Source organism: Gavia stellata, chromosome 3 (genome assembly GCF_030936135.1).
Source record: "Gavia stellata isolate bGavSte3 chromosome 3, bGavSte3.hap2, whole genome shotgun sequence".
NCBI lineage: Eukaryota > Metazoa > Chordata > Aves > Gaviiformes > Gaviidae > Gavia > Gavia stellata.
Genome location: NC_082596.1, coordinates 33,164,343 through 33,187,213, shown reverse-complemented (window position 1 = coordinate 33,187,213; position 22,871 = coordinate 33,164,343). Strand labels below are relative to the sequence as shown.

Here is a 22,871-nt window from a genome sequence, read left to right as displayed (position 1 = left end):
TCGGCCCTGGACTTCAAGAGAGCAGGCTTTGACTTGTTTAGGGATCTGCTTGGAAGAATCCCATGAGATACGGCTCTAGAGAGGAGTCCAGGAGAGCTGTTTATTTTTAAAGATGTTTAGTGTGATATTGGCATGTTTTCACATTAACAGTTACGCTCATATAAGGAAAGAAGTAAAGAAGGAGAGACAGTTACAGAAAAGGGGAGTACACCACAATGAGTTGTGCGTGTGCTGCCATTACAACCATCCTTGACTGCATGCAATTCATTTTTCAGTCACAAAAAACCTTCTTCACAGAATCCTCCTCCAGGTTGTCACTTTGAGACAGTGGGGCTCTCCTTAATATGTTATTCTCAAGGAAGTAATACAGAACTCACCATCATCAGTCTCATGCTCAATGCAATAGCAGTAATTTTGGCAAATATAATGCACTTGTCAGACTAAAGAGCTGATCTAAAAACACGCAGAGGTACTATGAAAGTCGTGCTTAACTTCCATTCCTTCAAGCTGAAAAGCTTATGCTGCTTTTTGTTCTCTTTTGGAAGTAGAAGTGACAGGTTTATGCAAGATTAGACTGCATTGTCAGTATAGAAGTAGAAAAGAATTCATGAGGCTTTCCTCTAAAATTAGGGGTAGATAGATAAAAGTAGATTGGTTTGCTATTTGTTATACAATGCTTGTGTAAAAATTTCAAAGTATGTGAAAGGTTGAATACTAAGAGACTGAGCTTACAGTGATTTCCTCTTCCTTTCTCTAACTCTTCCTGCAAACTGCCAAATAGCGTAGGCGAGTAGGGGTTTGCTTGGTGGGGTAAATCATGCGCGTTGTCAGTTATCAAGCAGACTTTACCAAAGTATGGCAAGTACTGCCTGTTGTTAAGCAGTATGATGTATTTTCTGACTTTCATTTCCATTTCAGAATTCCTTTTGGCAAAATAATGAAAACTTGCAAAACTTACGCCATTATTGGTATACTTTTTTCTACTTTTATACATTTATCTTTTATTTTATTTAATGCTTTTTAAAATTACTCTTTAAAAATTAATGCTTTAAATTGTATTTTGCTGCTCAAAGAAGTGTTCCCTACCTATGTCACTGCATCAGTATCATTTTTAGGTGGCTTTTGTTTATGGTGTTTGTCATTACTCTTTTCAGACTGTTGTTAGTTAATGTGTTGATTAAAAAGTATAACCCAGTCAGTACTGATTAGTGGATGTATGTTGGAGATTGACAGTCCCCAAAGAACTAGATGCTGTGGCTTGATGATACAGATTCCAATTAATGTGGGGAATGCACTGCATTTTCTTTTTCATACCTGAAGTGTGTATATATATATATAACTTTTAAGTGGAAAATACCCTGCTTTTGGAGATGAGAGGGGAGTTATGCTAAAAGCAATAAATACAATTTTGCAGGAGAAGAATTTGGCAAGCAGTCTTCAAGTAATAACTTTCAACAGCCGTAGATTACTTGCTGGTTTCAAATAGGTACCTAGTCTCAAGGCTAGAAATCATACCAGACTGTTTCTGCAAGTTTAAATTCACTGAGGCTTGATAGTTCTGATTATCACAGTTGTCTGGCCAAAGACATTTAGTACTGTCACTGCTGTGACAGTAAATATATATATAAAAGGTTTTGAAGGGCAGTCAAACAGATCTTACAACATGACAAAATACTGTTACTAAGCACAGTCTTGTTTCTCTGAAGTGTTCTGTACTTTATATCCAAGTGCAGACACATACTTGGGTATACAAAGCTCTCCAAAAGAGAAAACTGTACCAAAACTTCAATTAATAGCTATTCAGCAATACTGAAGACTTCTGCTCCCTCTAGGTGTGGAGTCTGTTTACACAACTGCTTAATTTCTAAACAGGACAGCAAGAGCTAGCATTATGCCTGTGACTGTGTTGGATCAAACTTCTATGTATTGACAGGTCCACACATTATACTGAGAAAGATAAATCTGAGGGCTGACAGATCACACTTTCTGCTATAATCAGTTGCTGTATTTGAACATGAGAGGAGGGGAAAAAAAAAAGTTGTTCTCTGGAAATCTAGATTTTCAAAAGTCTAAACTCATCTGTCAGAGTATTAAAAGCACTGTGCTACATCTGGGAGACTGACTGTCAAACTTGGAGGTCCACCTGAACTTCACAGCTAAACTCCAAGAACAGAAAGTATGGGTAACTGGACTGTGATCGTATTCAAAAGGAATGTGTGCAATCAGTTATTCACTTGTAGGTAGAAAAAAATAATTTGGAAGGTAGTTGTAGTCTGGAATTAGCTGGAGGAGAAAGAGCTTTGACAGGGACAGTTCAGAAGCACAAGTGGTGAGATTATTGTAGTGCTGCTAATAAAACTCCCAATCTAGTTAATTCAGATACCCAGCATCTTACTAGGTTAAACTCTGTGTTTTTCTTTGGGACCTGGTCTCAGGCCGACAGTAGGAGAATAGAGTGTAAAGCTGTATATCGTAGTTTTGGCATCACTTCAACTGAAATACTTCTTCCTTTGGTATTCACATAACCATTTTGAACATACTTCTCTTTTCCCTAAGTGTGTTCAGATTAGATAAACAGTAATAATTATGTCCTTCCTTTTCTAAGTTAACTATATTCATTCACGTTTAATACAGGCATGTAAACTGATGGTGATTAGTGGTATTAAAGATGGTAAAAAGAAAAAAGTGTTGCTGCTGGATCTTGGGTCTTCTGTGGTTGTGTAACCAAAATGAGGGCAATCCCTGCATTGTTGCTAGACTTAAAGAAGACTGAAGAAAATTGCTGTAACACCATCTTACTACCAGTTTCTATTCTCGACTCATTTGCCAAGCAAATCCTTCTTCTGTTTCTTGATTTGAGTGTTCCCTGTTTTCACCTCTCCCCCCAACCCATCCCCCACCCAGTTTAACAACCCAGTTCTGTTAACTTTTGATCAGGAAAAAGATTCAGTTAGTCCATGCCTTTTTTTAAGAAATCTCAAAGTTTTCCACTGTGACATTTTCTTTTGTTTGTTCTTTAATTTTATCAAACTAAAATCAAAATCAAAAAATAAGATTTTTTTTTCCATTTTTATAGCATTTTATAGCCATTATGCTGGAAAACTACTGCCAAATTAATTCAGTCATTTTATTGAAAAAAATTATCCTGTTTATTGCTGGTGTTAGAAATACTAACTTTTTACATTACTACTAAAAAATGTGTAAGAATTCCTCCTGCTTTATGTTATGCATTTCTGTCATTTGTTGTGTAGAAGCTATGTAAATAACAAGTGTACCGATGACATTAGATATGATGCATGAATGAATTTAAAAAAACCCCAAAACTAACTCTTTTTCAACTTTCACAATTTTATTCCCATGTTTTATTTTAAAATCATCAGATTTCATGTTGATGACATTGCAAACACTTTTGTAAGGGAAGGCTCATGGGCTCCTAGAGAGAAATGTTAAGATTTTGTGGTTTGTTTTGTTTGTGGTGGGGTTTTTCGGGTTTTGTGGTGTTTAGGTTTTTTTTGGGGGGGGGGGGGGGGGGGGGCGGGGTGGGGTGGGGAGGTGGTTACTTTAGAGGAGAGGAAATTCACAGAGGAATGATTAAGAGATTGAAGGGATAAGTGTGCAAATATAAAGGACTGTAGGCTTCCCATTGTCAATAAAACTTAAGGAACTTTCATTTTTTAAAATAACTTCCTCTTGTGTTTTGGGTCACTGATTTGTTTTAGGGGGGAGGAGGTGTTGGCAGTAGAAATAGCTCTTGGCAAATGTGATTGAGTACCTGCCAGCAGCAAAGGAGGGTTAGGAATGCTGTAAGGAAATCCAGGTCTGTAACTGTAGCTGCAGTGAGTGCTCATTGGCATTTGTTATGCGTTGAAATGTTGTATGTAAATACTGCCTGATCAGGTGAGCATCTATCAAGTCTACTTCTTTTAATGGTGAATTCAAACACAAGCTCTAATTCCAGAGTTCAGTGAACAGAAGAACATGGTGGGAAACATAGCTTTTCTCCTTTTACTAAGGCAGGTATTTGAAAGAATTCTTCTCTTGATCAAATCCTTAATCTTATACAATACACCTGATTTCAAGATCACTAATTCTGATTTATTTCAGCTAATTTCTTAAAGATACAAACAGTATCACTTTGTATTTCCATGAAATGCCTCTCTCTCTTGTTTCTGCAAAGCTGAGGGGTGGTTGTATTACAATAATGTGATAAAAGGAAGTTGAAATATTTAGCAGCAGTGACTTTGCAGTGATGTCTGCTAGCATTAAGAGTGCTGAGGACACTGAAGAATAATGTAATGAAACAAACAAATCGGTGCATACCTTGCATTTTTGAGTGGGAGAATAGAGAAAAGCTTACAACCGTTGCTGCTTATCCTTAAGGAAAATGATGAGGGCAGGTTCCAGCCATCTTAGCTATGTGTGACCAATGTGCATGTTATTACTTGTGATTAACATTATGCTCAGGCTTGTAGACTTAAGAAAACAGGCCTATGGAAAATTTTTCAGATATGATTGTTTAAAATGGAGATTGAAAAAATACAGTTAACAATAAAAAATACATTCCTAGGAAATGTTGATAACATGCAAGAATAGAAGAAAAACAAGATTTATCTGCACATTTTCAATCTTTCCTACTTTCCCCTACTTGTGTACATCTAAACATGCATGCTTTTAGATGATGCAAAAGGAAGCTTGATTATGACTTCAGTTGTAAAACTCAGTTACTGGCAGTACAGTCCTGCTATGCTGTGACAAGGGCCTATTCATGTCTACATGGAAAAGGTATATAAATTAGTTAAAGATGAGAACATTAATGTTTTAAACTGCAGAACACTTTTCATATGATTTGTGATTCTTAAAATGGATTCTGCTCTGTAGTATATTCATACAATTAATATATTATACATAGTTACATATTGATGATGAATTTCATTGAAATAATTGAAAAAGGCAGAAATAAACCTAATAGTTACGTATTGGTACTAGAAATCTCAATTTTAATCTTTATATTTGGAAAAAAGGTTTTCAGTGGGAACCATGGCTGCCTGAATCTATATTTGTTTTCCATGAAACATTTTGTTAAATTCCCCGTTTTCTTTAGGACTGGTCCTACAGTTAATTCACAAGTATGTATGTTTAGATGGAAAATTGATTTCCACTGGGGAACTGGGAACAAAACCAGACCAAATTATTGAACATTGCTACGTTCATAACTTCATTAGTTTAACCACTAGTTTGCCTAAAATACAAGTAAATTCATAATATTTTTGTTTTAACTTTGTATCAATTGAAGGAGCTGTATTGTCTGCAACAGGTAAACTGAATACAGAGAAAGCAACTAGTAAGTCTCAATTGCCTCTTTATTGATGTATATGTGATATAAAAATATCCCTGTATCCCTCTGGTACCATACTGAATATAATAGATGCCTGTTATTGGGAAACCGTGTGGAGTTTTTCATCTATGCCAGACTCCATTGCATAATGCATACTATATTTGCTTACATAGGCTTTGATACTTTGATTTGTTGTTTTTTATGTGGTTCTGTGAATCTGTTGTATGTCAAGTGTACCATTTACATTTTTGTTACCAATGCTTGAACAGCAACATCAGAAATGGTTTTGTGAACTGTCAGTAATAATCTGAATAAAATATATAGTAAAAATGACATTAAAGATTTTTTTTCTTTGCAAGAGAAAGTGGAATAGTTTAACTTAGTAGAGAAAAATAAGTGATGGGATGTGACTTACATTGGATACTATAACAGGAGATTCTCTTCTAAAAACACAGAAATACCGACTAAATATCATTCTTGGTGTGTGTTTGGGCTGTCATTGTGACTTACAGTGAATCTGTCATTTGCATGTTGACATACAGGCATCCTTTTAAAGGTGCAGAGTTTTGTTTTGTAAATATCATAATTGATGGTGACATGTTACTTGGCCTGACTGCTTTGAAAAGTACATAAGGACTTGTGTATCATCTTTTCCTTTCTGATCTGTGTAGTCTCTGCACAGTTCAAAGAATGTATGCTTTTACAGTAACAACTGTTATTATTGCTAAGTATATGAGGTTAGCAATCTAGCAAGAAATTTTCACTGTGAATTGATACAAATTTTCTTATAGAAGTATGTTTGGGTTTTTTTAAGGTGAGGTTACAGTGCAAACTGGAGATCTGTTGCCATGTAGGATCTGTGGAAGGACTTTCTTTCCAGCAGCACTGGTAAGTGGTATGAGCATTGTTGGCCTTTAGATCTGATAAGTTGATATGAGAGTTAAGCAATGGTCACTATAGCTAAATAAAGTAGATCTAGATGCTTTGGTGGGTTTTTTGTGTTGGTTTTTTTTTCCCAAATAATTATCGATTCCTCCTTAGAAGGAGGTTAATTTTATTTCAGCATCCCATCACTGATGCTGAAAATACATGCTTCTAAAAGCATCTTCTCTGGGGTCACAGAGTCATTCCTTGCCTCTGCAGATGTAAGCCCTAGCATTATGCAGTCTCAGCTGGTAAATGAAGTGTTTTGTTAGCCATCTTCAAAATACTGTGTTCTCCAGTCCTAATAAAAATTGGTCTGTCCTTAAATATGAATATGGATTTCAGACACCTCTGATTTGTCTTGCCCCTCAATGCAAATTCTGCCTACCTACCACTAATTTTGTATTTGCCAGGAGCAAATACAGATGCCTCCTATTTTTCTTCTTTGTCACCAAGTTTTTCTGACCACGTATATACATTTGTGAATTCCTGTAGTTCTGTTTTAAAAGTAATGGCTGGCATAAATGTTTGAGTGAAAACAGTCTGATCTTACTCATCGAGAGCTGGGCCTTGTTCGCTGATTGGCATATCGAGAAAGAGGGAAATAACATGTTAATAACAATGTTTTCAAAACTAAGTTCTATATTCTCCTTTTGTTTTTCTTCTGCTTGTAGAAAAAGCATGGACCCATTTGCCAAAAAACTTCTGCCAAGAAAAGGAAGACATTCGATTCGAGCCGACAGAGAGCAGAAGGAACTGACATTCCCACAGTAAAACCTCTTAAGCCACGGGTATGTTATAATTTACTCTGCATATGAACATTTTAGGCAACCTATGTATGCATTATAATAAAGCTTATTTCTGCTGGCAATTCGTGATAATTAGATCAACTACATTCTGGAAGAAATCTAACTATAATGTTGTGTACTAAAATAAGGCATGTACTTAGCTTGAATTAAAAGCTTCAAACATATTAAGCTCTTTCTTTTTTTGGCTTCTTAGCCAGAACCACCCAAAAAACCTTCCAACTGGAGACGAAAGCACGAGGAATTTATAGCAACTATACGAGCAGCCAAAGGGCTTAATCTTAAAGATGGTGGAAAACTCCCTCCACCACCTCCGCCATCATATGACCCTGGTATGTAAAACAATCGAGTTCTTTAGAGATTTTTTTTTTTTTTACTTCATTTGTAAAAATTTGAATTGGAGATGAATCTGTTGGACTAAAATATTCACGAGTTCTTGAAGACGACTGTCTCATTATCCCTATGCAGATGTTGCTTTGTGACTGTGATTCTGGCTGGCTAGCATCCTGTGTAGCTTTCAAAACCCATGACTTTGTTTTTAATGCATCAAAAGGTAGTTGTGGCCAACTTGCCGCTTGCTACCGTCTTACAAACCATAGGCTGGACAAATTGTTTCAACACCTTGTTTCTGTCCACAGCAGTGGAACTGCTCAGAAAGAGCAGTTATATTTTTAATTAGCTGCCGATGCTGGACACCCACAGCCTGCTTACATTGTAGAAATGCACGTTGACTATGTTCTTCAAATGTAGTCTCTCCCATTTCTTGCTGAATTCACATCTAGTTTCATGTATGCAGTGTGTGCTCTAGTGTGCACGTGATCCTTCCTCATGTGGTGGGGGTACTTGCGTTTTGGGTATGTGAGATGTGTAGGATTTGTATTAACAAGGGAGTGACAGTCCTTGGGTGCCTACAGAACTGAGGCTGGGTAAAATGTTGAAGGAGTCCGATGTGAGTGAGAAGGAAATAAAATACACTTTTCAGTTAACTTCTGTGATATGATAATAGGTTGGAGAATGTATTTCTTCCTCTTGTCCTAAGAGCTAAATTATTTTATCAGCTCAATGGCTGTTTTCAGAAAGATGGGGAAAAACAGAAAAAATCATGTTTTCTTCTGCCTGTCTTTGGTCAAGTGAGGATGTGAGTGTTCCCTGCCTTGTTTCTCTACAGGAAACGTGTTAGTATTCATAGTAAGAAATGAAGTCGTATTACAGGTTCTGAATTACAAGCAGAAGAGCCCAGAACTAAATCTAGCTTGGAAACGTACTAAAATGGTGCTCCCTTGGTTCCAGAGCCCACAAATGAGTTTGAAGCGAAGGAAGTAACTCTATTCAGCCCACTTGAAAGCAGATAGGAGGTAAAGGGAAGAGAAAGATGCTGTGCTGCTTTATCTTCCTTCCGTTTTTTACTTTTTCCAAGCTGAGTCTTACTGTTTTTAGTCTCCTGGCTTTATCCTGCTGTTGTGGGTAAGACTTAGGAGGAGTGGACCAGGAATGAAGAGAAGATGCACGTATTGATCAGTGGATTCTCTTCTCATAAATAGAACAGAACAAAAATAGAGCAGGGGCAGCTACTGTTGCTCCTTTTTCACTTTACGTGTAGGAGAGAGGGAGAATTATGCATGGTGTCATGGTGTGTATCCATCCTCTCCTACTCAGCTGTCTTTGGCATACCTATTTCTAACTAGCTGCTAGTCTGTTACCTTTAAAAGGAGAGAGTTCTGTATTAATATTTCCTACTTATTTGTGTGCTTTGAGTTTGCAAACAAGCAGTATTGCTGGTTCTTCAACCTCCTGTTCCACCTTTTCCTTAGAAGAAGTGCGAAATAGCTTCACGATATTAAGAAGGACCTTAAGTCACCCCATTTGCATTGGACTTGACTGCATGTGTGTACTGCCCTCTTATTTTGATTAGTTTGTATTTTATAAAGCTTACATTGAATCCTAACAGATCTTCTGGACAGTACAAACAGTACTTCCAGACAGCCAGGTGGCTAACTGGTGCTAAGCATTTTACAAAAGGATGAAGATACAATCCCTGATTCTTAAAAGAGTATACATTAATCCTCTACAATCTGATCCATTTACTTTAGTGGGCTTTGAAAGTCTTCTGCGGGAACTGAGCTGTACGCCAGCTAGAAAAGTCTTTTCTTATTATCTAGGGGCTTCCATAGCTGCTTTATTCATCTATTTTGCTTTTTTATCTTTTTTTTTAACTTTGTTTGGACTTATCTTGGTTTGACTGCATAGATATTATAGTTCTTATGCTTTCAAGTTTCTGTCTCTTAAGGTATAGTTTATGTTTGAGTATTCTGACAGTAGTGGAGTTCATGTAAAATAAACAAATTAAAAATTACTATTGTTGTCACATGAGTTTCCCATGCTGTCACTTCTTTGAAGCATTCCTGTGTCCTTTGTTCACACTTCTTGGGTCACAGTTCATGGTTTGGTGGCCGCTACATCATTTGACTTACTCAAAACTGTTTATTAATTTAAAGGGTTAACTACTTAAGCCAGATCTGCTGCATTTGGAGTAGTAACATGTAATCCAAACCTTATTTTGGATTGTATAATATCTAGCTGTAATCTTGGAGGCAGTGACTGTTGAATCTCTCCTCGTTTTCTTGGATACATTTCTAAAATCACCTAGGAACATGCTAATTTAACCTGCTTTGCCAGTGTCCAGCTCTTCTGAAGTTGATATTTACATGGTTTTGAATACTGTAATCTGGGGAATTCAGCATCCGTATCTCTAGACGCTAAAATGTCTATCTGAAACTGCAGTCCAAACATTTTACTTTCCAAGGGCAGTGTATTTTTAAGGGGTATATTTCCAGCATACAGATCAGGGATCTTGTAGTATTTTAAACATTTACATAACCTTTCTGGTTTTTCCCCAATGTTAGTAATAGTATTTCCTGCAAGTAGCACTGTTTGTAATGTAACTAAATTAATCTTGAAAAATAATACAGCCATCAATTACCCTGTTTGCATGTATCTATAGATATCTCCTAATTTTGGCTGGATTTCCTCTGATTTTTTTTCATTACATTTCCGATTTTATTTTTTTTAAATTATAATTTCCAGTATTGCAGTTAGTAATTCTCAGTCCTTTCAAAATTGCCAGAGGAAAGAGATTTTGTTGTCTTTTGCTATTTGTAGGGGAAAGGTTTTAATGCATTTTCATATCTTGAACAAACTGAACTGTGTTTGTGATCTTTTTTGTTTAGCCTCTTCTCTTGTCCACTTCCTTCCAGCTGATATCCCTGCCATGTCCATACACTACTTTGGCCACCTTCTCTGCTGAATAGCATCTCTCAGTGTTTCTGATTTTTGCTTAGGTTATTTCTGATCCTCAACCACTGTCCTCATTCTTACCCATCAAACAAGAAACATCTTTTGTGTTACATGTGGACAATATTCTTTTCCCCAGCAATCTGTATTTCATTTTCAGATTCAAGAGGCCTTAATTTTATCTGCGGGTGGGGCTGGGGCTGGTCTTTAAAAGACTTTAAAATACTTTATTTTTTAAAACACGTTATTAATATTAGGTTTTTATGTTTTTAAGATTACATTCAGTGTCCATATTGTCAGAGGAGATTTAATGAAAATGCAGCTGACAGACACATCAATTTCTGTAAAGAACAAGCAGCACGTATTACTAATAAGGGGAAATTGGCAGCTGATACCAAAGGGAAGCTTCCTACTCGAACACAGGTGAACTACAACATTTTTCTTAACTTGTAGCTTGCATTCAACATCAAATCAAGCTTGTTAAATAGTGTGTTGCTCTTAAATGGAATTAACTGTTCTATTCTGTAATTTTATTATTTGCACTAGACTGAAATTAGACACTGAGCACGGAAGAGGTTTTTGCTTTCTTACGCGAGTTGCAGAGGTCCGTAAATCAGATGGCAGCAATTGCAAAGCCAAAACCACTCATAAATGTAATTCAGAGTTTTGTGAAAATGACAGGTAAGGGTAGCAGCAGGAGGTAGAGATGCAGTATTTATAAAGAAAGTTGAATTTCTGTTGTGCAAGTCTTCTGAATCTAATTCAAGACTGTTCCTTAAGTGGACAAACAAAGATACGTGATTACAGGACAATTGACAGCAATATTTTGGCTAATTAGAGGCTTAGAGGAATTCAGGCATGTTAAGGTAAGAGCTGCAGTAGTTAACTTATGATGGAAATAAATGAAGGATTAAAGTGTATGTGTGTTTTCATTTGGTGGTAATGCTCTTTTTTCTGCAAGCTGTGAAGAGTTAAACAGACACAAGCAGTTACTTAGTGATTCTTGCACTGTATTTTGAATCAGTGCTGGGACAGGTCCAGAGCACACAGGTGAAAGTAAGATTTAAAAGACAAAAATGATCCTGCCCTTGAATATTCTTTTTAAAATTAACTGGTGATGAGGTGATAATGTTAATCTCATGAGACATCTATGGAAAAAGATGAGAAAAGCTGTAGAAAAGCGGAAAATACACAAAGACATACAGTTAAATGAAAAAAACAAAACCACTGAGTTATATAATCTTTCCTACTAGTATCACCTGTACGTATAAGAAAGCAGACTAGTGGAAGCCATTCGCATGATCCCATACCAGAAACAGTTTACCTAGTAGGTAATAGTAATCTGTTTTCCCACAGTACCTGAGATAGCTACCTATCGAGTTATATAGATAGTTTGATTTAATGCTTAAATTTCTAGGTTGTATTTTGTTACAGTACAAACCTGCTGCAGTTAAGAAGATGCCTTCTGTAGGATCAACACCATCATCATCATCATCACGCTTACCACAGCCAAGTGGTGTTAGCAAAACTGTTGTAGGTATGAAATGAATGTTACGAATTTTCCATTTCCTTTCTAAATATTAGTTCTCAAACTATGCAGTGGAAGTAGTATAATTTTTATAGCTGGAAGGATTTCTACAGCATTGCCCGGTGATTTAAACTAAGTGAAAAATATTCATAGGAGGAGTTCAGTGTTATGTGAGTGGATAAGATGGTGTCTGTTTTTCATAATACAATATTTTTCAATCAATGTTTTCGTGACCTGATTTTTTTTTTTTGTCTTACATATATGATGGCTATATACTTTATTGTTGAAATTGAGATAGTGGTTTGTAAAAACTCATTTAAAGCTGGAAGGGGCACTGATGGGCATCTATCCAACAAGACTCTTGTGCACATAGGATTCCCTTCTGTTTTACATACAGGGTCAAATTAGTTTTTTTCTGAATTGAACCTGCAAAATCATTCTGTGTAGTAATGCATAACTGCATTGAATACTGATCTTCCACCTGAGATTCTTCTGTTGCTTAATTCTGTAACTAATTTGTATGCTGACTATGATCACAAATTGGTGAAAATACATAGTCAAGCCATGTGTATTATAATTATGTAAACATTGGTCTTATTCTAATTTCAGGTATCATCAGGTGTCAAACATGTTCTGTTTGTACATACTTTGACATTCTAGACTTTTTTCTTTCCTTTTTCTTTCTGAAGAAAGTAATTGAGATAGAATGTTTTTTATTAGAATAGAACATTATGTCTTAATTGCATATTCCCTGTAAACTTCTGGAAACATACTTGCTTTTTCCTAGTATCTTGACACTTGTTTATATCTTGATATTTCTAAAACTCTTGTTTTGAACTTTACAATTAAAAAATGTGTAATGAATTGTATCATTCCAGCAGCAAAATCTTACGTTTTCTTATATTTCCATGCTTGCTTTCAACTGCAAGGTGCCTCTTCAAGTAAAGCACTATCTTCATCTGGATCCAGTGGGAGCAAAATTCAGACATTATCACCAGCTCATAAAAACTCATTGGGAATGGTGAACCCACAAGCAGGGTAAGTTTCCATTTAGTGTTGTCATTTATGCTTTGTTTCATACTTACATTGTGCTAGTTCTAGAATTCTCTGTGGGCTGTTACACTTGCATCTTCTTTTTTTTCCTGTGAGCTTCAGAAGTGCAGTGTTTTGAATTTATCCTTTATTTAGAAACACAATTAATGTTTCAGGAACATTGGAGTAGGCAAAGATGCATTTTCTAATGTTAAAATAACAGCAAAGGAGGTCAAGTGATAAATATAAAGTAGATTAAAACATTATAGAATATGCAGAAGTGGTTGGCGCTATATTTTTTCTTTTCTTTGTAAAAGTGAAGAGACTTAAAGGAGAAAACATTAGGCATAATTTCCTGCAGTTCGTGGAAATGAGAGGCCTCTGCTGCAGACCACAAGCCAATTGTGGCAGGATCTTCCCTCTTAGCACAAAAGGATGGATGCTTTCCCTCTTCCCTTTCCTGTCTTAAAATACTCAAGAGACAACAAATGAATGAGGACAAATAAGGCAATGGACACCAGTGCGCTACAACAGCAACAAGAAGTGGTGGACACTATCTCAAAGAAGAAATGTATGGAAGAGCTTGAAGAAAAGTAGTGCAATTTTACAGAAGTTTGAGGAGCACCAATGAGCACTGAGAGAAAACATAAAAAAATACAACAAAGTGATTGCAGTTACAACACTGGTGACTGAAGAAGACTTACTGCTTTAGAAATGAGTATCAGATTGGTGAAGGCTGCTTAAGGTGGAGAAAAACAATGGCTTACGTTTGTGAGGAAGAAAAAGGACATTCTGAAAGAACTCGTGGGATGGACAGCTTTATTAATTACACAAAACTAGTGATTTTTAGTTTATCGCTCTTTAAGTCTTACAACTTACGCACAAGTACGAATTACAGCTCTGTCATACCTCCATCCTAACACCATGCAGCATGAGGATGCAGTTCTGTCCCTCCTTGCTCTACCGACTCATACTAAGTTTTTCAGACACAGACCAGAGTCAGAGTCCGTGAGGTTGTCAGAAATTTTTTTATTATTCCTGCCCCTTCAGTGTCCTAGTAGCCTTTGGTCTACAGGTCAGCTTCACTACTGTTTTAGGCATCTATGCTTCGACTGTCAGAAAGTCCCACCCTCTGTTATTCACTGACTGATTTTTTTTTTTTTTTTTTTTATATATCACGTTTCTCCATTCTCAGAAGTAAGTTGAATTAACACCTACTGATGATTGGCAAACAAGTAGGTCTGCAAACCACAGTAAAAAAGTCAGCTGAGATAATTTGAAGGCATGTTTCTGACCCCAGTGGTGAATCCCAGCTGTCTGGGAAAGGCTTTTTCCTGTTGATAGGAATTTCTAATTGCAGTCTCTATTGGTTTGTGAGGGTTCACAGGTTTTGGTCTTCATTTCTTAACAAGGAATTTCTATATACTTTTACCAGTCAGTTGCTCAGTGGGCTTACTACTTTGTATTCTGTATTCCTCTTCTGAAGCTTGGTGGAAGAATTGTGACGTGACAAAGCCAAATAGCAGTTAATATACGGAGACATGTTTGCACAGGTTCTCTCTGTTCACAAATGCTGTGAACTGCAAATAGATGACGTCTGGTTGGCATAGCTCTCAGATAATGATCTCCGCTGAGCGGCAGCTTGGCTTATAGCCTCACTGAATTGCCTACACAATTTCCAGTTTTAAGAGTACGGATGTGATGAGTGTGTTTCTGCCTGCAGTCCTTCTTACTGCTGTGCCCTAAAAAACTTGTGTTCTCTTCTTGTCTTTGCCAGCCAGTCCTTATGATTTCTTGGTGGTCATACTAACCAGGTAGGAAGGCTCTGCAGAGGGATCTGGACAGGCTGGATCGATGGGCCCAGGCCAATTGTATGGTGTTCAACAAGGCCAAGTGCCGGGTCCTGCACTTGGGTCACAACAACCCCATGCAACGCTACAGGCTTGGGGATGAATGGTTGGAAAGCTGCACTGTGGAAAAGGACCTGGGGGTGCTGGCTGACAGCCGGCTGAAGATGAGCCAGCAGTGTGCCCAGGTGGCCAAGAAGGCCAACGGCATCCTGGCCTGTATCAGAAATAGTGTGGCCAGCAGGAGCAGGGAGGTGATTGTGCCCCTGTACTCGGCACTGGTGAGGCCGCACTTCGAATCCTGTGTTCAGTTTTGGGCCCCTCACTACAAGAACGACATTGAGGTGCTGGGTCCTGCCCAGAGAAGGGCAACGAAGCTGGTGAGGGGTCTGGAGCACAAGTCTTGTGAGGAGCAGCTGAGGGAGCTGGGGTTGTTCAGTCTGGAGGAGAGGAGGCTGAGGGGAGACCTTATCGCTCTCTACAATTACCTGAAAGGGGGTTGCAGAGAGGTGGGTGTTGGTCTCTCCTTCCAAGTGACTAGCTACAGGACAAGACGAAATGGCCTCAAGTTGTGCCAGAGGAGATTCAGACTGGATATTAGGAAAAAGGTTTTTACTGAGAGAGTAGTGAAGCATTGGAACAGGCTGCCCAGGGAGGTGGTGGAGTCACCCTCCCTGGAGGTGTTCAAGGAACGTGTAGACGTGGCATTGTGGGACATGGTTTAATGGGCATGGTGGTGTTGGGTTGATGGTTGGACCTGATGATCTTACAGGTCTTTTCCAACCTTAGTGATTCTGTGAACCAGTCTTCTCACAGATGGCTGTTAAATGTGCCTCTTCCCTAAGTGTTATACCTGAGACCTAGCAATTCTTTCTTTTTCTTTCTTTGTGTTCACTTCTGAGAAAAAGTTTCTCAGGAGTTACGTTGAACCAAAGAGGTGTAGGAGAAGTTACAACATGGAAGTTAGGTGCCTCACATTGGTCACTGTGACAATTTTGTTCTTAATCATCTCAGCCTTAGTGTTGGGGTGTGAGAAGGAAATGTGTAGGGTTCTGTTGGAATACCTACAAAATTATATCAGAGCAGGGACTGCTCTGTCAACATCCTAAGTCAGACAGTGAGAATAGTTAATACTGTAGTGACACAGATTTTAAACATTAAAACAACTTATAATTTAGGCTATAGTTAATTGCAGCTGGAATTATTTTATAAAATAAAAGCGCTTTTAAAATTTTATAAAAATAACTTTCATTAGGATGAAACAAGATATCTTTCTTTTGCTACAGTTATGATTTCCCCAGGAAAATGGCAAGCCATAGCAGGAGATCTGGGATTCTGTTGTACCCAAGTGACGTAGAACTCATGCTATAAGATATCATGCTCTTCCTTCTGAGTTATTAGTGAACTGATTTACTCAGCACAGTGTTGCACATGTATTGTTTTAAGGGCAATCTTTCAAATGGAATGTTAAGCAATCGTGATTTTTTTTTTTTCTTGGCAAATATTTAAGAGCCTATAGACTTTTTTACCAGGTTAAATTCCACTTTTTGCTGTAAGAAACAAGCTCCTGCAGTTTGCCCTGAGGCAAACTGTAATTTTTTGGCTTTTTTGCATATTAATTAGGTGAAACCTTCCATTTTTGTCTAGGTGGTTGTAATTCCAGATTTGGCAGAGAGGTAGTAAGGCTTAATAGTAGAATTACAATTGTATTGTGCAATATCAAGGATGAATTATATGTATGTCGGAGGTGGACAATTTAATCAGACACTATTTCTTTCTGTAGAATCATGGTACCTGTTCTGTTGGATATGCAAAGGGGCAAGAAATTACTATGTGCTGGCTAATGTAACAGCCAAAAATGATTAAAATATACAGGTGTGTACTTTCCCTCTTGCTCTTTAGGTGGCACTCTTGAACTGCTGTCTGAAACTATTGTGAAAGGCACATGAAGCTGTTCGTGCATTTGTGTTAAAGGTGAAGGCTAAAACAAACTGGGTCTCTAAGGTGTTTAGTTCTGTGAAGGAAAGATTCTCGAACTTCATTTCATATAAAGTTCAGCTTCAATATCGCAGTATAAATTTTTATTTTGTACCAGCAGAAATGCAACCAAATTTTACGAACTCTTATTTTAAGTAATTTTTGCTATATTATTTCATTTTTCAATTTGAATTTTCCTTTTCTGCTCCCCAAGTAAAGGGCTACTGAGAGTGCACACCACAGCATCATTAATGCTAACCTAGCTTATGTTAATGAGGCTTACTTTGTATACGCAGATCAGGATGTGTCAGCTGAGCTCTGCTGTGAGAGTTTTCTTTTTCTGCCTGGACAGAGTAAGAGCACAACCAGTTATAAGCATTAATGGAAGTGTAGCTAAGGGCATCATTTCCAAGTCCTAGAGAAGCAAGTGAGAGTGCAAGAGTAGCATGTGACTCTGTATTGTAGTCGGTAAGAAATCCTTGATTCACTTGTGTGAAAATAGGATTTCATCTTTTTGATGTCGAAGAGCTGGGAAAAGGAAAATTAATTTACATAAATTGTAGTTAGGCTTGTATTTTGATAGTGACTCACTTTAAGATCCTAAGTTTGATACATATTTTGTAAGAGTACAGAGTTTAGCACTGTCTTACATTTCTTGAGGGGTGGGGCAGTTCTAGTAAGCTGAGAGAATTAATCAGATCTTCAGGAGAAGAAATTGGGTAGGTGGTTCTTCCTATCCTAAAGCTAAGCAAACAAGCAAACTCCACCCCTACATGCAAACTGTTTTGCATAGCAGTGCTTGACACCACTGTTTGTGGCCAACCAGGGATCTTCTGCATATACAGATTCATTGTCTATGCATGTTTTATTTATGAACAGTATATATATATTTTTCTTAATGGGACTTGGAAAATTATGTGATGTTTTTCAGTATGGCAAATGAACCCGTAGAAATTACTTTGTTTTATCCCCAAAACAAAATAAAAAAGGCATACTATTTAATGTTAAGCTGATCAAAGTTATGCTTCACGGGAATCATGGCTGTTAGTGACACATCCAGTACTGTCTTACAACTGAAATGCAATATGAATGGCACACCTAACCAGTACCAGTAAATTTTAAATTCCACTTATATATTTGCCATACAGCATGTGTAGTCTTTAAAAACATTAATTTTTTTAAATAGCTCGTTCCTTTCATTAAGACTATAACTTACACAGCTTTGTTCACTTGAAATCAAGGTAAATAAGTTGTCTTGTTGGTCTCTGGATTTTAGAAGATTCTTATGATTGTCTGTCTTTTTTCCTTTTAAGACAGCCCTTTCAGTAGTACATGAAAGGGCTGTCAGCTTTGGGTTTTTTGGTTTTTGTTTTTTAAGTGTGGAAGATTACTGTAGTTCTTTATTTTGGGAGTATTCTACACTGTAGGTGCCTGGAGTTCACAGATTATGTTGATAAATTGTTAAAGGTTCAGAAAAGAGCTAAGCAAATCATGATAGGTTGGATTATGTGTCTTGCAGTGTCAGAGACCTCAGTTTTGCTTCTCAGTCCTTGGGAAATATGTAAAGAGTGTGTATTTGTTCAAACAGGAATTGATTAAGCATTTCCTAAGTTAATCAGTTTGAACTAGAACATCTGTCTGGGAGGAGGAGTGGGAAGAGGAACTCTAGGGGAACTTATCTTATAGCCTGCATTATTTGGGGCTAAACTGTCAAGATTCAAATCTCAAGAGTTCCCTGCTGTCTTTATAATGAATGAATATAATTTAGTCTTGTTGAATTTTTGTTCCTTATGGGGAGATTTCCTTTGATGCTTTAGAGATGTAATGTGGATTGCAAGGTTCACACATTTACCCAAAAAACCAAATTATGTTGCAAACTTTATAGGTTCTGTGCCTTTTAATATGATGTTTTGTTGAAGAAGTATGAAAAGTAGTATGATATAGGTGTTGGAGATACACAAAAGCCTTTTTTTTTTTTAATATATTAAAAGCTACATTGAAAATAACATGCTTCCTTGACAGCAATTAGCTGTTTAGTGATTTTTCCTGGCATTGTAGTTTATTCAGGTTGTATGACAAGAATCAGAAAACTGCACAGTAATTTTAAGAAATTATTTCTCTCGGTGTGAGGTTTGGTTTTGTTGGTTTTGCTTGTTGTTTTTTTTTTTTCCTTATGACTTCCCTTTAGGGGTGGGAAGCTTACAGAAGAGTTAAGCTTCAGATAACCAGACATTTCCATCAGTCTTGCTTGGTTTGTTTCTTTATAGTTCTTTAATTTCAGAAAGTTCAGTGAAAATCCTCTTAAGTGTCATCTGTTTCCAGTTAAGGCTTAAGTTACTAGGCTTTTTGAGAAGAATAATCTTCAGTTACATTATTGAGGTAGGTAGGGGTGGAGATATAATGGGCTTTTTGCAGGTTTTACTGTATGGTTTAAGGTGATAAAAATGAAGAACTTTACTGGAAGACCTAATTTTTCTAATATAAGTTATGATTTCTCAAAAGCTAAAATTCTCCTTATGATGATGTGTGGGAGGCATGGTGGTGTGTTTTATTTGGGTTTTTATTTATTTATTTAATGTTTTTAAAATTTTCTTTTTGGTTTATTTGTTTTGGTTTGGAAATGTTATCCATAATGGTAAAGTATTAAAGTATTGCCTGTGTGTATAGTACTGTCTATTGTGCGTGGGTTTTTTAATATTAAAACAAAGTTGTCTGCCTTTCAGGCTTTTCTCTGTTCTTTTCTCATCTCCATAAAAGAAAAGAGAATGGAAGGCATGTTATTCTCTCCAGGCACAATGTTCAGTCTTTACCAAACAAAAAAAATGTTAAAAAAGGAAAAATTTTCCTTCTTGCTAATTCTAAAGTTAAGGAGGCTTGTACTTACATCTCTGTTATTTTCTAACATCTTAATAAAGTTACTATGACTTGTAATTATGAGCCCTCTTTTCTAGATGTTATAAGTTTGACATTATGAAAGCTATTCTTAAAAGAAAAAAGGCCAAATATGAGTGCATTGTGCAGATTGTGAGGATAACTGGCATTAGTTTTTTCTTTTGTTAAAAAAAGAACTAAAAAAAAATATGCATTGGAAACCTAATCCAAACATAAGTCTATGAAATCTTCTTCTCTTTAAGGAGTATAAGTATTTAATTGTGAGTACTTTTTTTTTTACAATAACTTGGATAGCAATCTAGCAATCTCCGTATGAGTACCCCTTTATATATTTTAGTAGTAAGATGGACAAGTTAGGCCCACCACTGCGAACTGGAAGAGATGTGCAAAGGTTTTATGACACTGATACAAAAACAGACAGTACCATCAAAAGACCAAATGAGTTGTTGCCTATAAAGAAGTAAGTATTACAAATCAGCATGGTTTATCTGTTTTGCAGAAATGTTCCTCCAAAGCATTGGAATAGTAAAAGTGTGACCTTGACAGATATCTGCTGCCCAGTATGTCTTCAGTATAAATACTATGAGAGAGGAGTATATAATATAATTAGTATAAGTATCTGTCTCATGCTAGGTAAACAGCTTCAGAGTAGGACAGGAAAGATGAAAACTTTTCTCAGATTTGATTTTTTTTTTCTGTCGCTGATTATGGACTAAGAGTAATGAACTTCTACCTTTGTAAACCTGAGATAAAACTGAATTTACATGATGTAAAGCTGAAGTAAGCATTTAAGCCTGATAACTGTACAAATATCTGCCTTACAGGCAAATGTTTTATGACAAAGTAATTTATTCTCTTAAAGTCAAATATTTATCTGTCTTCTGTAAGATAGCTGTGGTGGTCCAAGAATGTAAACAAGGCAGACTTTGTAATGAGAGGTAAAGTCTTTTAGTAAGTCCAATTTATCTCATATAAAGACTTCTGAATATTCAGCAAGTTTAAGATCTAAGTTTGGAAGAAAGGGTATTCCCACCTTTTAAAAAGGAAATAGATACTATATTGTAGTTAATCCTTTGATATAATTTGGAAGATGTCAAATTCAAATGGGCTGATTCTTCATAAACAATGCCTTAAAGCATATTGCTAAAGAGAAATTAGTAATGAATTATGTGGCATGTACGTGGAATGTAATGCTTTAAATAGTAGAAATGTGTCTAAATATCTTAATGCTGTTTTAGTGTTGTAACAAAGCTGACATATGTTTGAGACAGGGCCAGAATATTTGCATTGAGTTTCTATTTGAAAAACCAAAAGGAATGAAAGTGGGGGGAGCTATTTTTAGACAAACAGAATTTGTTTGTTTTGTTCCTTTGCATGTTTGGTTAGAGCTATAAATCCTGTGAAACATCAAAAATTAGGTCAGTTTTTCATTTTATAACACATTACTAGGATGTTGAAAATTTGGCTTAGATAGTTACCAAAAGTGCTTACAATAGCCCCTATGCATAGAGCAGTGATTTGATTTTTCTGCTTGAGAGAACTTCTTTAAGTGTATAGGCACTTACTCTACTCTTCATAACATCACTGTTCTTATTCAAACGTCCACTGAGTTTGTGAATTAAATCTGCCTGCCTTGCAGGAGGTTATTCAATATGTTATGTGCCAACAGCATTTGACAAATGTGAAAAGCTACTAACCATTGTTAAATTCAGCATGGCAGTGTGGATGGTTACAGTTTATGGCAGAGGTTTCTGGACTTTAGCATGCATGCTATTAGTCATAAGGAACTTATTTATGATTTTGCACAGAACTATGAGCTGTTGTGGGTGACAGTGATAGTTGTCAAGAATATCTGAAAACGCCCTGTCTAGGAAGCAAGCTTGATATTTCAGTATTTTATGGCAAAATCCAAACAAATTGTGAATGCGTAAATAGAAAAAGACAAGCTGCTTTTACAAATTTCTTTCAGTTTTTCATTTTGCAAGCAGTGGTAGTTCAACTAGATGTACAACATGAGCTGCTTTAGGAAGGGAAGTCCCTTCCAGTCTCATTTCTTTTGAAATTGAGAATGGGTAACAAACCTCTTTAAAGGTATGTCCAGATTTTAAGAGTTCAAGGTGGCATTGGTAGGTACACAGCCTCATCTACTGTCAGGCTCCATTAATACTTCACATGATACAACTTAGAACAGGGGTTTATATACCTTTGCAAAACCAAAACAACAACAAAAAAAATCCAACCAAACAGAAAAAACAACAGAACTGGACAAGTAGATAGAAGTGGCAGAGGCTGGACAGATCGGAAGAGACCAAGCTGTGGTGACAAAAGTTGAGATAATCAACAATGTCTGACTTTTTTGGAAGACATCTGTCTCTAGAGATCAGATTGCAACTTAAGGATGCAATTTCAAGATTTGTCATCAAATACACATGAAACCTGATGCTAATTTTGTGTCTAGATCTGGGATAAATAAAGTTGTAGACAGTGGCAACCTGCTACTTCTATTGATTTACTCATAAAAAATGGCAGAAATCATTGCACTTAATTATAAGACTAATATTCAAGTTTCTAGTCTGAAAATAGATTTGTTTTTTTCCTGTATTTTTAGAAAAATAATGGGGAAGAAAATCTGCAGAAATTATGCAGAAAGCTATGTTTAAACATTTCAGAATTAAGACATCCTGTTAAACCTTTAATGAATGATATTTTATCTATTTATGGGACTCTGCCTCCCTCAATAGACAGAGTGGACAATGCACTTTCAATGTGGCTTTTCAATATTGTGTTTTGGGTTTTTTTAATCCCCTGGTTCAATCAGTGGCCTGTATGCTATACTAGACACCATACAAATCACGTTTTTAAGACACTGATTTTTGGGAAATTTCTCTAGTATACACCTAATGTTAAAGCATCAGGTGAATTTTCAGAATACCTAGTGGGATGGGGGTATATTATACATATTTTAGAGAACTGAACAATTGAAATACAGGAAAGAATAGTGGACAATTTTTCTTGTTAATTTCTTTCAGATATCTAGGACTCCTAGCATTATGTTCAAAAATGATTGATTCAAAGTATACCCTGAAGAGACTTCAGTTTAAGAAATTAATGGTGTTAGTTTTGAAAAAGTAGGATGTTGGTTGCAAGTTGAAAATCCAGAGAAAACTGAGTCAGTAATACTTTTGAAAAACTTGTTTGGACAACTCCAAGTAATTTAAAACAGGAATTGAGACACAATT

At 36.5% G+C, this 22,871-nt stretch overlaps 1 protein-coding gene across 1 annotated transcript in view; it reads left to right on the top strand.

Moving 5' to 3' along the window:
* ZC2HC1A (zinc finger C2HC-type containing 1A) overlaps window positions 1–22,871 on the top strand; it is a 62,118-nt gene that overhangs the window by 36,113 nt on the left and 3,134 nt on the right. The window contains exons 3-8 of the mRNA XM_059836372.1: window positions 6,150–6,223; window positions 6,934–7,050; window positions 7,262–7,397; window positions 10,631–10,779; window positions 11,791–11,893; window positions 12,814–12,922. Coding sequence (XP_059692355.1) covers window positions 6,150–6,223; window positions 6,934–7,050; window positions 7,262–7,397; window positions 10,631–10,779; window positions 11,791–11,893; window positions 12,814–12,922 — 688 coding nt within the window. The remainder of the gene's footprint in view (window positions 1–6,149; window positions 6,224–6,933; window positions 7,051–7,261; window positions 7,398–10,630; window positions 10,780–11,790; window positions 11,894–12,813; window positions 12,923–22,871) is intronic.